This window comes from Corapipo altera, unplaced genomic scaffold (genome assembly GCF_003945725.1).
Source record: "Corapipo altera isolate COAL_440 unplaced genomic scaffold, ASM394572v1 181b, whole genome shotgun sequence".
Lineage (NCBI taxonomy): Eukaryota > Metazoa > Chordata > Aves > Passeriformes > Pipridae > Corapipo > Corapipo altera.
In genome coordinates, this window is record NW_020884963.1 from 1,603,934 (window position 1) to 1,616,530 (window position 12,597).

The 12,597-nt window shown below is 39.5% G+C and overlaps 1 protein-coding gene across 4 annotated transcripts in view; it reads right to left on the reverse strand.

Moving 5' to 3' along the window:
• The window catches only part of ZZEF1 (zinc finger ZZ-type and EF-hand domain containing 1), a 57,338-nt gene that overhangs the window by 21,985 nt on the left and 22,756 nt on the right, over positions 1-12,597 (reverse strand). For 3 of the 4 annotated variants that reach the window (XR_003531087.1, XM_027664412.1, XM_027664411.1), the window contains exons 22-35: positions 12,067-12,233; positions 11,426-11,507; positions 10,621-10,822; positions 9,422-9,570; positions 8,665-8,905; positions 7,023-7,102; positions 6,079-6,172; positions 5,006-5,516; positions 4,242-4,406; positions 2,900-3,019; positions 1,918-2,079; positions 1,148-1,277; positions 765-903; positions 409-574 (exon numbers count right to left, since the gene is read on the reverse strand). Coding sequence is in view for 3 of the 4 variants with exons in the window: in XM_027664412.1 (XP_027520213.1) it covers positions 409-574; positions 765-903; positions 1,148-1,277; positions 1,918-2,079; positions 2,900-3,019; positions 4,242-4,406; positions 5,006-5,516; positions 6,079-6,172; positions 7,023-7,102; positions 8,665-8,905; positions 9,422-9,570; positions 10,621-10,822; positions 11,426-11,507; positions 12,067-12,233 (2,408 nt within the window). In the remaining variant the exon portion in view is untranslated. The remainder of the gene's footprint in view (positions 1-408; positions 575-764; positions 904-1,147; positions 1,278-1,917; positions 2,080-2,899; positions 3,020-4,241; positions 4,407-5,005; positions 5,517-6,078; positions 6,173-7,022; positions 7,103-8,664; positions 8,906-9,421; positions 9,571-10,620; positions 10,823-11,425; positions 11,508-12,066; positions 12,234-12,597) is intronic. The other variant, XM_027664413.1, reaches the window with a different exon arrangement.

The following is a 12,597-nucleotide window of genomic DNA, read 5'->3' on the forward strand; positions in this document are numbered from 1 at the left end:
CCTTTACAGGAAACCTTTAAGACCCAACACATTCCAGAGGCTCCAACTGTGGGCCTGTTTTTTAGGATCTTTGGTGTCAAGCACTGAAAACTTATCTACACACAGCAGTGTTCAATTCTTCTATCCTGTCATACAGGGCTGGTAACTCTCCTCCTGTAGCTTTCACAGCCATGGTCAGAAAAGAATTCCTACCAAGTTACTTCAAAGGTTGAGGCAGGTTTTCAAACCACAGAGATTTTTGCTGAACTGGTCCTGTATTTGCCACATTTCCCCAAAGGACACCAAGGAAATGTTCTGACGTCAGGCACAGCCTTGCAGGAAGCCCCATGAGAAGGACTGATTGTACTTTGATGTTAATTATCTTTTTCTGCCAAGTGTGGGGGGAGAAGAAAATGACACATTTAATACCTGTCAGAGTATTTCTTTGCGTGGTAGCACCCATAGCAAAGGTCAAAGTCATCACACACGTTGCAGTTCATTCTCCGACCTATGATAACTCCTTGGCAGTGATCACAGGCATATTCCATGTTAACCATTTCATGGTCATCCTCATGGCCTTCAGGTTTAACTCCACCTGTAAGGAAAGATCACCCTGTAAAACCTCTTTGATAAAGGACCTTTCCTGATTCAGATTAGGAAAAGAAAAATTCAGCATTTCTGAAGTACCCACGAAAAAAGCGTTTGACTTTATTTCATGTATAATTCAGAAGACACTACTTTGCCTTCGAGCACAGGGTTCTGAGGGGTTATTTAATGGCTCTCACCCAGGAAGCAGGTTTTACACAGGTCCATGTCGTTGCACTGCAGGCAGCGGTACCGGTGCCACGGCGCGATTTCGTCGCAGCCGTCACAGGATATGTCCACGTTCAACAGGTCACAGTAACGAGCTACAAACATGTGCATCTAGAGCAAGACATGGACACAGCTTGCTTGAGTATTATTTTCTGACTTTGAGAAAGCCTGTTTTAGAAAGCAGAACATTGCCCCTGCTAAAAATGGACGGGGATCTTTTAATCACTTTTTTTTAAAGTCTACAGGGAGCCAGAGAACCAACTCATGAAAATTCAGTTTAAGCCAGATTCCTTTAGGCTTTTGAAGGTCTCCTATCTAACCCTTCTGCAGATAAATAAACAAAACATCAGGTCACCTTTCTCTGCTTGTCTGGGTCAGCTTGAGCTATCTTTTCATACCAGGTCTCAAACATTACATCCTGACATTCATCCATCCATTCACAGTTTTGCTTGTAGTCTGCAATTTCATCTTCTTCACTCCACTGACTAAAAGAAAAGTAAGCTTTAAATTAAGTCTGAATGCAATCAGGTTTCCCTTTAATAAAATTTTATCTTTTTTTTTTAAAGAACCAAGTGCTATAACATGGTAATAAAAACAGAATTGTGAGAACTCCCATTCACCTGGTTAATAAATGACTACATAGACAGCAGCTTCTTGCCTTTGTGACATGTTCTTAAATACATATGGAGATCAGAAAAATCAGAAAAATCTACACTTATAAAACTTCTGAAATGCTGGCAGGTCAGATGAGACATTTAAAAGCTTTTTGGCCTTCACATTTGCCCATGTGTAAGAAGTACATCTAATATAAAACTGCAACATGAAGGTGTTAAAAACATTTATCAAGGGAAGAACCAGCATTATCTACCTCCTGCTATACTGCTAAACAACTGAAGTGTTCCAGCAGCAATCAGGTTAAAGATAAAATTTTGATAAGTTTCTGCACTGGCAAGGCTGCAAAAGAATTCAAATAGTTCATTTAAGCCTTTGGATACTGGCCAAAATTATGCCATACTTGTTAATAGTAGTTTTACTGCTTGTTCCAGCACAAAGTTCAGGAGCCTTTCTGGGTAAAATGGTATCAATATTTAGTACCATGTGAATGCTGCATCCTTCCTGACTCACCAAATGACACTGTCATGGATACTTATGTTCTCCTGTGATGTTGTCATGAGGAGATGTGGCAACTGAATCTCAACAAAGAAGGAAAGATCACTTGGCTCCCAGCTCATATCCAGGAGGTGAAGGAGAGCTGTCTGCACACAGGATAAGGCAGGAAGCAACGACCTAAATAAAAGCAAAAGACAATAAAACATGACCTAAGTTGAAATGGTGTTTGGGGAGTAGGGCAGACACCTATACACTGATTTTCAAGTTTTACTTTGCATTAAAATGAATAACTCAGGTTTATCAGTGTATTAACTTACACAATTTAGAAGGCATAGACTATAGAATCTGAAATAAAGGTGGTGTCTTTATGGGTTCAGTTAAGATGGAGCTTATGCTATTGCCCCAGCATCAGCAAGAGGGTTTGTCTCTTCTCTGCAGTACATTTGGGAGGAATTTGTTCTCTTAGAAAACTTTGCCATCTTCAGTCAAAACTGAACAAAGGAGTTGAGAGTTACTGGCAGAGAGACTGACATTATAGTCACAAAATTCCCATTTCTTTAGGACACACAGCTATAAATCCCCCAAATTCTAACCAGAATGTTACAAAACATGAGTTTTAACATTAAAGTATGGTTGCAGAATTGTCATATTTATCATGGCATCACTCTTGCCCGAGTATTCCACAATAAATTTGCTATTTCCAGTATTTTACTACTAAGCTTTGAAAACACTTTGTGGAATTATAACTACAAAATGCAATAATTCAAGTTTTTAACACTGATAAATTTATTGTGGTTTCCTGCATAGTAGTAATAAAAAGCCAACTTGGCATTTTTGATCACAAGATCCTTATTTAGTTCTGTAAATAATGTGAAGTATAGTTTGATTAAGTCAAAATTAATTAAGGCATTAAACAACAAATAACAAATGATATGGGAAGAGGTGTGGAGGAACAGTGAAAAAAAATCACAGAAATAAGGCAAGAATTGTACTGTACCTGTCATTAATAGCACTAAATCCCTTCACAGAATTAACCAGGAATAAAACAAGCTGATAGTAGGACTCCCGAATCTCTTTGTGTAGCTCAGCACCACAACCTTCCAAGTTTCCAAAGTAGCTGGAAATTAAAGAGTCAGTTTAGTAACCTAGAATTCATTGTTATATTTTAGGTAGGATGGTTTGTAAAAATTTTACAAACAGGCTATTTTTAAACCCCTCCCCAAAAGTGGGAAGAATGTTGTGTTTTATTTAAAATGCAGTCTGGTAGTTTCAAACAAAAATAAAAGAATCCTGTACCAGAGATCAGAAGGAACTCGTGGCACTAATGATGGAACATTCCTTCGAATTAAAAAGGTCCTTTACAAAAATCTAAACAAGATCTTAAAGGAAGTCAGTGCACTGTGAGATGACCATGGAGAGCTCCTGACAAGGGAGAAGCCAAGTGACAGAGTTGACACACCACAAAAATGAAACCTAAATTTATGAACCAGAGCAGCACAGTATTGGTTCCTGATCTGAGACAGAGCTTTCTAGTTGTATACAAAATTTGGAAAAAAAAAAAAAAATTCCAAATTGTCTTTCCTTACGTAGAACAACAACTGCACAACCACATAATTGATATGATCTCTTTTGGCTCTTTTCCCTGGGTGTGGGAGCATGTCCAGGAACTGGTGCCAAGCCAACAGCACTGCAGACCTTGGTTTGACATCCATCCCTTTCACCTCTGGCACACGAGTGGAATATGCCACCCCACAACAAAACTGGTCTGGTACAGGTGTCACACCCAAAGTTATGAAAATTCATGAAAAAGCAAATGTTACAGCGTGCACCAATCTTGGATGTCATTCTGCCAGACAGGTGTCATCTTGATTTACAAAGTAAGTTCACAAAAATTATAAAGATGCAATGCTACCTAAGTAATTACAGGTTAAATTAGTTGGATCACTACAGGTTTCTCTTAGATGACAAAGAAACCAATCTAGAACCAGAGAGGAACTATAACTACAGCAATAAGTGAAGACTTCAGTCTTTTTGAGTCTATTGTGATCTGGTTGGGACTGTAAAGATGTTTCTGGGTGACTCAAACACATGATACCTACTGGCATGAACAGCTGTGCCACCAAGTCCCACTTGAAAATAATACTTAATTTTCCTTTTTTTAACTGAAGCACACAAGGTATGCACAGCAGCCTGAAAACTAAACCTGAAGTCGTATTTTTATTATCCACGTGGATTGAAAAGCAATAACTTTCTACCGTTTTCAACATACATGAACTGGGGGAGCACAAGGACTAAGACATTAAATCACATGGCTGAGATTTATCCAAATAACAACCTACTTTGTGAAATCTTTCTGGCAGGCCAGAAGTTCCAGGAGGAAGAGCACACAGGGAGGGTGAAAGCAGTGTGGCTGCCCAAGTGAGTTGAGGCACTGGCGGATTGTCTTGAGCACTTCCATGATACTCTGCCCTTGGGATTTTCTCAAAGCAAGAACCTTTAAAACACTAAGAGAAAAAAAAAAAATAACCAAAACAATGAAAACTTCAGAATAAATAAATCACAGTTCAAGAAGCCTTTGTATCTAAATTTTCAGTTCTGTTTCAGCAGTTGGGTGACTGACAGAGTTTCAAACAGAATCCAGCAATTCCTGCACCACCCCACGTTTTAGAGCCCAAAACAGACAAGCTGAGAACAGGAAATCTCTCTTTTGATTAACATTTTCAGAACACCAGGTAACTTGAGATGGAACCACTCTCTGTGTGGTATCAAGGATTGGTAACAGTGATACACCATGTCTTTGCTGTTTGTAGATAAAACACAAAATGCCCCTGCAAACAAATCTCAGGAAGCAAGACAATAAATTGCCAAATAATTGTTTTTTACATTCTGTTCTACATGATAGAAGCAAATGAAATGAAATAGGACTCTCTGAGCCACTACCTGGTGATGAATAGCTGAAGTCTGATACCTAAGTCTGACAACTATTCATAAAGCAAATGTTTTTCAATACTGTCTTGATGCTAAAATATGTTTTATTCCTCCTGAAGAGGTGTGAAGATGAGCTTCTGTATTTTATAATGGGCAACATTTTCAATTTGCTTACCTCTCATGTGAAAGGGACTGATCCTTTATAAAGTCTAATATGTTCTTCAAAATAGGGTACTTTTCCTTTACAGTAGGCACAGGTCTTGGCTCCTCCATGGATCTGAAGGACAGGAGCCTCAGCCTTCCCCTGCTCAGCTGAGACTTCCTTGTAGGGGTGGAAGGAGGTGATGATACATCTTCCTGCTGGGAAACTGCATTTTCAACAGGTTTACTATGAAATGCAGGTGCTGCTTCTGTTGGGAGGGGCTCTGGAACTTGTTTAATCTTCAGCTCAGACTGTGATGTTTGGTCCCCCTCTTTTGAAACAGGGTGAGTTCCTGCACTGGGTGAATGTGCTGCCTGGAAGTCTGTGTCCACAACTGAACCTTTTCTTTGGCATTTATCACTGACAGGCTGCTGGGGGTCATCAATGTCTTGGGCTTCCAAACCGTCTGAAGCAGAATCTTTCGTCTTTGCTCTTACAGGCAAAAAGTTCAGTAACAAAAGGCTCTTCTGCATGCAGAGTTTTGCTGCAGCACAAAAACAATAACAGTTAAAACCATGACAATTGAACAGCAAACTTGCTGTCTTCTGCTAAGAAAGTGATTTATCTTATTTCTTCTGAGGCAAGACAGCCAGAAAATACTGGTTTCCTTGTTATATTGATCATGAAACACCATCAGTTGGGTAAGTTTATATTTCCAAATCTGAATAATCCCACTGAACCATATGAAGTACACAGTAGTTAATGAGAATACATTTTATTCTAATAACCATCAGCTGCTATTCTAACATCAGTTAACTGTGGTAAGAAGTATCTACAAAAATAGATGACCGTAAGTTCAGAACCAGATGACTCAAGTGAGAGGTCACTCCCTGCAGAATTTCCTCACATTCTGTTTTCTGCAAAGAACAGCAGAGCACAATCTCTGACAGTTCATGCAACGTGCACTGGGTTATCTCCTAAGGTATTAAAAAGTAACCCCAGTTGCCAACTTACCTTTTACAGCAAAAATAATGTCTTAAGATTCACAAGGCAATGCTTTAGTAAACTCCCTGGAATGCTTATACATTTGGAAAGGCAACACTCACCAAGAGTTTCTGGGTTCACCTCACTTGCTTCTGTGTTCTGCTTCTCCTCAGTATCATTTCCCCTCCCCATCAGGGATTTCTGCTTCATTTCCAACTGTAGACAGGATGTTAAAATAGTTAAAATATGATTCCCCCTCTGTATCTCTACAGCAGGCAGGATGAAGACTGTATTGCTCTAAAGGAATTTAACCTCAGGAGCAGATGACAGTGGTCACTATTCCCCACTGCAGTGCAAACCACCCAGAGTCTTCAAGAGCAGCACCTCAACTGTCAGAGCTGCTCCAGGTTTGTAGGCTGAGAGCACTCCCTGTCTTGTGACTGGATGTGCATCAGCACTCTGAGGAAAAAAAGGCTTCTCCTTTACCCCCACACTCAGGAAAAGATATATATCCATATATCTATATATCTAGTCATGGGATAAGGTTCTCCAAAAACATGTCATCTCACTGGTGAGCTCTGTCAGATGCAATGGGTGAAGGCAATTACTCATCCTAACATGCATCTGCCCTCACTGCAACTCCAGGATAACAAGCTGCCAGGAATTCTTAGGCAGGAAAGGGAGAAGCTCACAAGATACTAGAATGATGTTTAAGACAGATTTCTTTTTATTCTATACCTCAAAAGAGCTCCAACTGCAATGTAAGAATCTTCCTAATTAACAACACACATTCTTATTGAAAAATAACACAAATTTAACTGATTGAGTCAAATTCAGTCCTAAATACTCACAATGGCACATCTGGGGCAGAGGGAAGGTGGGGGGAGTGTAAAACTACATTTAAACATTTAAATTCAAAGCTTAGAAGTAAATATATGTTCTCCTAAGTGATTACAGTGGGCTTAGAATCACTGAAGGAAAAGACTGTTCCACCCTACTCCTTAACATTGCATTGTAAAATATTAAGGTAAATGACATTCATAGATATCCCCCTGAGTGATCTTACCATCCATATTCTAATGGAATCAGCCAGGGAATATACTTGTGCAAACTCATCACACAAAGGCACCTTGCCTCCACTGTTGACTGGAAATGAGAGAAAGAAGAGTTCTGTTTATTTACAGCTCTGTTTTTATACAACTACTTAAACTAAAATTATGCTACAGCTCTCCCCTCATCTCTTAGTCAATGCTTGGAATTATGCCTGTAAGAAAAACAGGGAATAAAACCTGCCAACTTTCATATGTCTTAAATACATAAACTGCACCTTGACAGAGTTATTTACAAAGTTAAATTACGAGTATCTTCCTCATCTCTTCCCAAAACTGATGCCTGAAGTCATGGAAAATAAAAACCTCTCCCTATTCACACAAATATCACTGATGCAAGCAGAAAGCAGAATAATCAAGAAATGCTTAGTATTAACTTAAAGCTCTATAGATGTATTTGTTTCCTTTATTGCTTTATGCTTTATTGAATTTCTGGAACGGACCTTCAGGATCAATCTACAAAAATTAAAGACCTGCCAAAACAGTGTCCATGCAAACTGGTCTGACAATGACTATGGAGAAAAAGACATTCCTACTCAGTCTTCCTTTTGCTTTTCTCCCTTTTTTATTTTTTATTTCCTTTCTTCTTTTCAGGGTGACTCGTCCCTACGTCACATGGCACAGGGGAACAGGGGCCTGAAATGACTCTGGCCCAGCACAACCTGACACAACAGTGGGATGGATTTCTCAAGCACTCACTAATAATTTCCTGTGCTACCCCAGTTTTCAATCTCACTCAGAAAATTAGCCCAAATGTCAGACACAGACAAGATGACTAAAGGCAATAACCACGTTAGTCATCGAGTCAGTCTCTGTGTCAGTCATTTTCAGTCGTAACTTTATAGCTCAGAAAAATAGCTCAATCATTCTATGACCCTATGAAAATGTAAGATGTTTGGTGTCAAAATTATGACAGAAAGTGAAAGCCTAAAATGAAACCCTTCAACACCAAGCAACATCTTATTATCCGATACTTCAAATAATCCAAATACTTCCAATAAACTTAAGGGAAGGATGATCTGAGTTAAAAAGTTGCTCATTTTACCTCCTGAAAAGTTGTGATACAATGGATATTATGTAAATTAAAAGCAAGACATTGCCTTTTGTTTAAAAAGAAAATTTAAATATGCATTTTGAGGATGCCAAGGTTAGTTTCCACAGTATATTTTGGGAGGTAATTCACACTTCCTCCAACCCCAGCAGTTAATAACATATATAAGTTGTTGGATTTTTAGAAGAGATATAATGAGAGTGGAAGATGATCCAAGAACCTCTATAACTGGGAGCCTCTCTGTTCTGAATTAAAGCCCCAGATGACATCACTACTCTCTTTATGTATAGCTCTATAGGATTAGTGGCTTCTGATGGTTATTATTATTTTGCCAGTGCTCCAAAGACAAAAGTATATATTAATAAAAAATAAATGCTCTAGAGAGAAGGCTTATCCAGTCTACCTAAGCAATACCTTTATAGAGAATGTCTTTTTTAAAACTGGCCCCACTAAACTGATTTTTAAAGGTTATGAACTGAGCTGTAAGAGAGCCTTTTACAAACTTTTAAGTCTTCATTATTAAGATAATCTAATAATATTAGAGTTACCATATTTTTGAAGCTTCTCAAATAAATCTGGAGTGAGATACACCAAAGCAGCAAATGTTGAGTTCACAGCTTGATCAATAGTAGAACCAGCAACTATATCTGTCTTTGGGGTCTGTTTTTTACATGCCTGTGTAAGTCCTTTGAAAAGTTCAGATTTTTGCCCACTGAAGTCCTGGGCAGGATCTGATTTTGCAAAGTCGATAAGAAAGTTACGGCCGACGTCGTGGGGAGAGCTCCAAGCCTGCAAAGGGTGGCAGAAAACACGGATTTAAACATTATTAATAATATATTAACATTATCTGAAAAACTGTTGCAGCTCCTTTGGTACAATTAAGTCAACCTGCAGCTTATCCAGCGCAGTTGAACAAACTGATCTAACGAAAGACATCCCTGCACAAGGTGGGCTTAGATGATCTTTGAAGGTCCCTCCAAACCATTTTATAGAATAGAATCACAGACTGCTTTGAGTTGGAAGGGACCTTAAAGCTCATCCCTGCCACGGGCAGGGTCACCTTCCACTAGACCAGGTTGCTCCAAGCCCCATCCAGCCTGACTGGATTTATTGGTTTCCATTTTCATAGAATAAAGGGCTCAGAACAGTTCCTTCCCTCCTTGATGTTTGAATTAAACAGCACAAGTGAGGACAACTTTAGCAGAGCAGCATAACTTTAAGGGCATAAGAACTCCATAAATCCAAACAAATGTGGGTGATGCCCAGGGATTCCATGCCAGTGGAACAAAAGCAGGGTGCAAGTACCTCTTTTTTCTCTTGGTGCTTGGTACTGCTCTGCCTGGCTCCTGGGGCTGCCTCAGGACACATCTGATGCCTGAAGACAGGTTTCCACAGAGGAGAATTAAGAACTGATGTTATTTTCAAAGGAGGCAAGTCTGCTTCACTACCTAGTTCTGCAAGAAAATCAAAACAGACGCTTCAGTTACTGAAGATTTTTCTTCATTTTTACAGTTTAATGAAAATAATAAATGTTAAACATCCAATGGGGGGGAAAAAACCCAAAAAGTTAATGAAGTAGACTAAACAAGTAATTTAACAATGTTCTCTGTTTCTCCAGCGTGGTACAGAAAAGTGATATATCTTTTCTTTAATGGCAGCATCAATATCTTATCTTATAGTGACAAGGTTACATTATGGAAGGACTTTAAATAAAACATTTTTGTTGTTCTTATAACTATAGAAACTCCCCAATTTGCGAGAGAGTTTAAAAGCTTTTTCTCTTACTAAAGACATAATAATTTGCTATATGTAAGCATGCTTATATTAAGAAAGAAATAAAATATTCTATAAGAACATTTCAATTAGTTCCCTAAATTCACAGGCAAGTAGCTGTCTAATTCTACAAATACTGACCACCTGATGACAGCAAGACCTCTTTAACCTTGTTAAATTTATCCAAAGTGGTGAATGGATTCTGATTTAGGAAGCTGGATAGAAGTGTTCTGGTTGTGAAGTTAAGGAATGAGCAACTTCTTTATTTACTTCGTATTTTACTTATCTTCACTGGCCCAAATCCTAAGTGAACTTAACCACTGGAATTAACCAAACTTAATTTGTGAATTCAAATTTCAATCACTATGAAACATGAAACTTTTTAAAATCACTTGTGTTCTGTGTTGTGTTCTGTGTATTTTTTTTTGGTTTGCTGGTTGCATATTCACACCACCCCCCCAGCGTGGGGTGGGTCACAGCACTAGGGAACAATTTTAAAAGGGGAAAAAAAAGAACATATTACTCCATAAATAAATAAAAGGGGAAAAAAAGAACACATTACTCCACAAATATAACTCAGCTTAGTGTGTTTACTCCCAGGTGTCCACAACTTCCACGGACTTGAGAGAAACACAAAAGGCACTTGGTTTTCACGGGGGGTTCTACACAGAACGTCCCTGCATTTCCTCTCAGCGTGGATCCCAACTGCTGGAGCCCTGGGAGGCACTCACCTCGTTGGGATTTCAGGGCCATGCTTCGGGAAGCCAAGCGCCCCATCAGCCGGGAGACAAGAAGCTGTAAATCCAAGCCCCAAGACACGGCGACGTCGGGGAGCCCGTAAGCAGTGACGGAAAACTTGTAGCCCCACTCATTATTACTGCTGTCAGAGTGAAAGAGAAACTGCAGCCGTGGGCCAGCCTTAAAGGTCACTTTCTACAGAGCAACAAAACAGTCATTTTGCCAAATGTACATGACAGGAGAACGTTTCAGGGTAATGAATTCCCTTCAGCAACTCTGGGGTTTTCAGTACTATGTGCTGTCCGTAACAGATCTAATTTCCCCCACCACCTTGATGAGAAACCCACAATACTAAGCAGGGAAAATTTCTATTCAATAGTTTAATGAGACATTTTATAGATGACTGCTCTCTTGTTTTGTGGCTCTAAAGCTCAGTGTCCCATTTGAGTAGGTCTAACTTCCCCATAGGAAGGGCCACACTTGTCTCATGATGTAAAAAGTTGTGAGGGCAGAGTAAGTTTTACCCATGTAGTTACTGGCAGTTAAACATTCCTTTTCACTTTTACTGACTGCCCTTTCGATAACAGCAGCAAAGAGGGATTCTTTACTCATTCACTCCTTTTCTTTGCAGCATTTCAGACTGTCTTCCTCACCTCCTGCCCTCCCACCTCTAAGAGGGAATACACACACCCCCACACAAAAATCCCACATCCTTTTAGACAGTAGGTTTCCACAGGAATCATAAGGATTTCCTAAGGTTGGATATATCACTTGGTTCAGAATTTTAAAGGTGCTCACCTTAGGCCACTTCTCAGTGCCAACCTTTGTATCGTAACGAGTTTTTGCCCCTCTGGCATCAGTAAACTCCAGGTAATCATACCTGTGAAAATTGCAATTCATTACTTCCTAATTTACTTCTTTAGTTTTGGGGGGAAAATGTTTGCTTTGGGATTTTCACAAGTGCTGCATCTCAGTGCACCCTGTCACATCTCTCAGAACCACACCTTCTGCTAAGGAATTTGTTTCATGTTTCAGTGCAGCAGTCCCAGCAGACACTGTTCTCTGCAGAATTTTCCCAGCTCTTCAGTAACAGGTGCCAAATCCAACATCTGGCAAACGCCTTAAATAAGCAGCAGCCTGATATGTTACCAAGAGAAGCCAAGCCAATAGCTTTTGCCCTTAAGAGGGCAAAATAAACACCACAAGCACAAACTGTGGTGGTTACAAAACACATCAAGGCCAAAGGAAGCAAAATTCCTACGAACAGCACAGCACATTTGCCAGGAGAAGTGGCTTTCAGCACGAGGTCAGTCAAAACACACATTGTGTATTACCCTGGACAAGGAAATCAAAATGGCACGTTTGGAGTGCACATTGAAACATGAACTGCCCCTCTGCAAAGAGATTCTGGAATCTAACCCAGCACAAGATTAAATTACCTCCTTTCAGTTTCACATTTTTCATCAAATTCCACCTCAAAGTAAGTTGCCCCATGGCACAGGAAGACTGAGACCTCATGGCAATTATTCTCATAGTTATGAGGTGATTCCATAGTCCACGTTCTCAACACCACAGGCTGCTCCTGCTGCCAGCTTTCCATTTCCATCTGCACAACAAAAATGCATTCTCAGACACAAATCTAAAGCATTTTTAAAATATTACCAAACTAGATGTTTATGTCCGTACTTGCAAGTTGCCAGATGTACATATAAATGGCATTTAAAAGGTTACAGCACTAATTTATACTGAAACTAGTTCTAAAGACATCCTTGATAATCACAGTAAGGAAGCACTTCTAAAGCAAATTCCAGTTTACTGCAGGAGGAGACAGTCTCACCCAGAAGTGACTACAAGTCTCCAAAGATGACAAAAAGGAGTCTGGGTGACTAATGCAGATTTAAACATCTACACTACAGACATGCAGACTTTGTTTCCATCACCACAAGCGATGAAGCTAAAAATATTAAGCA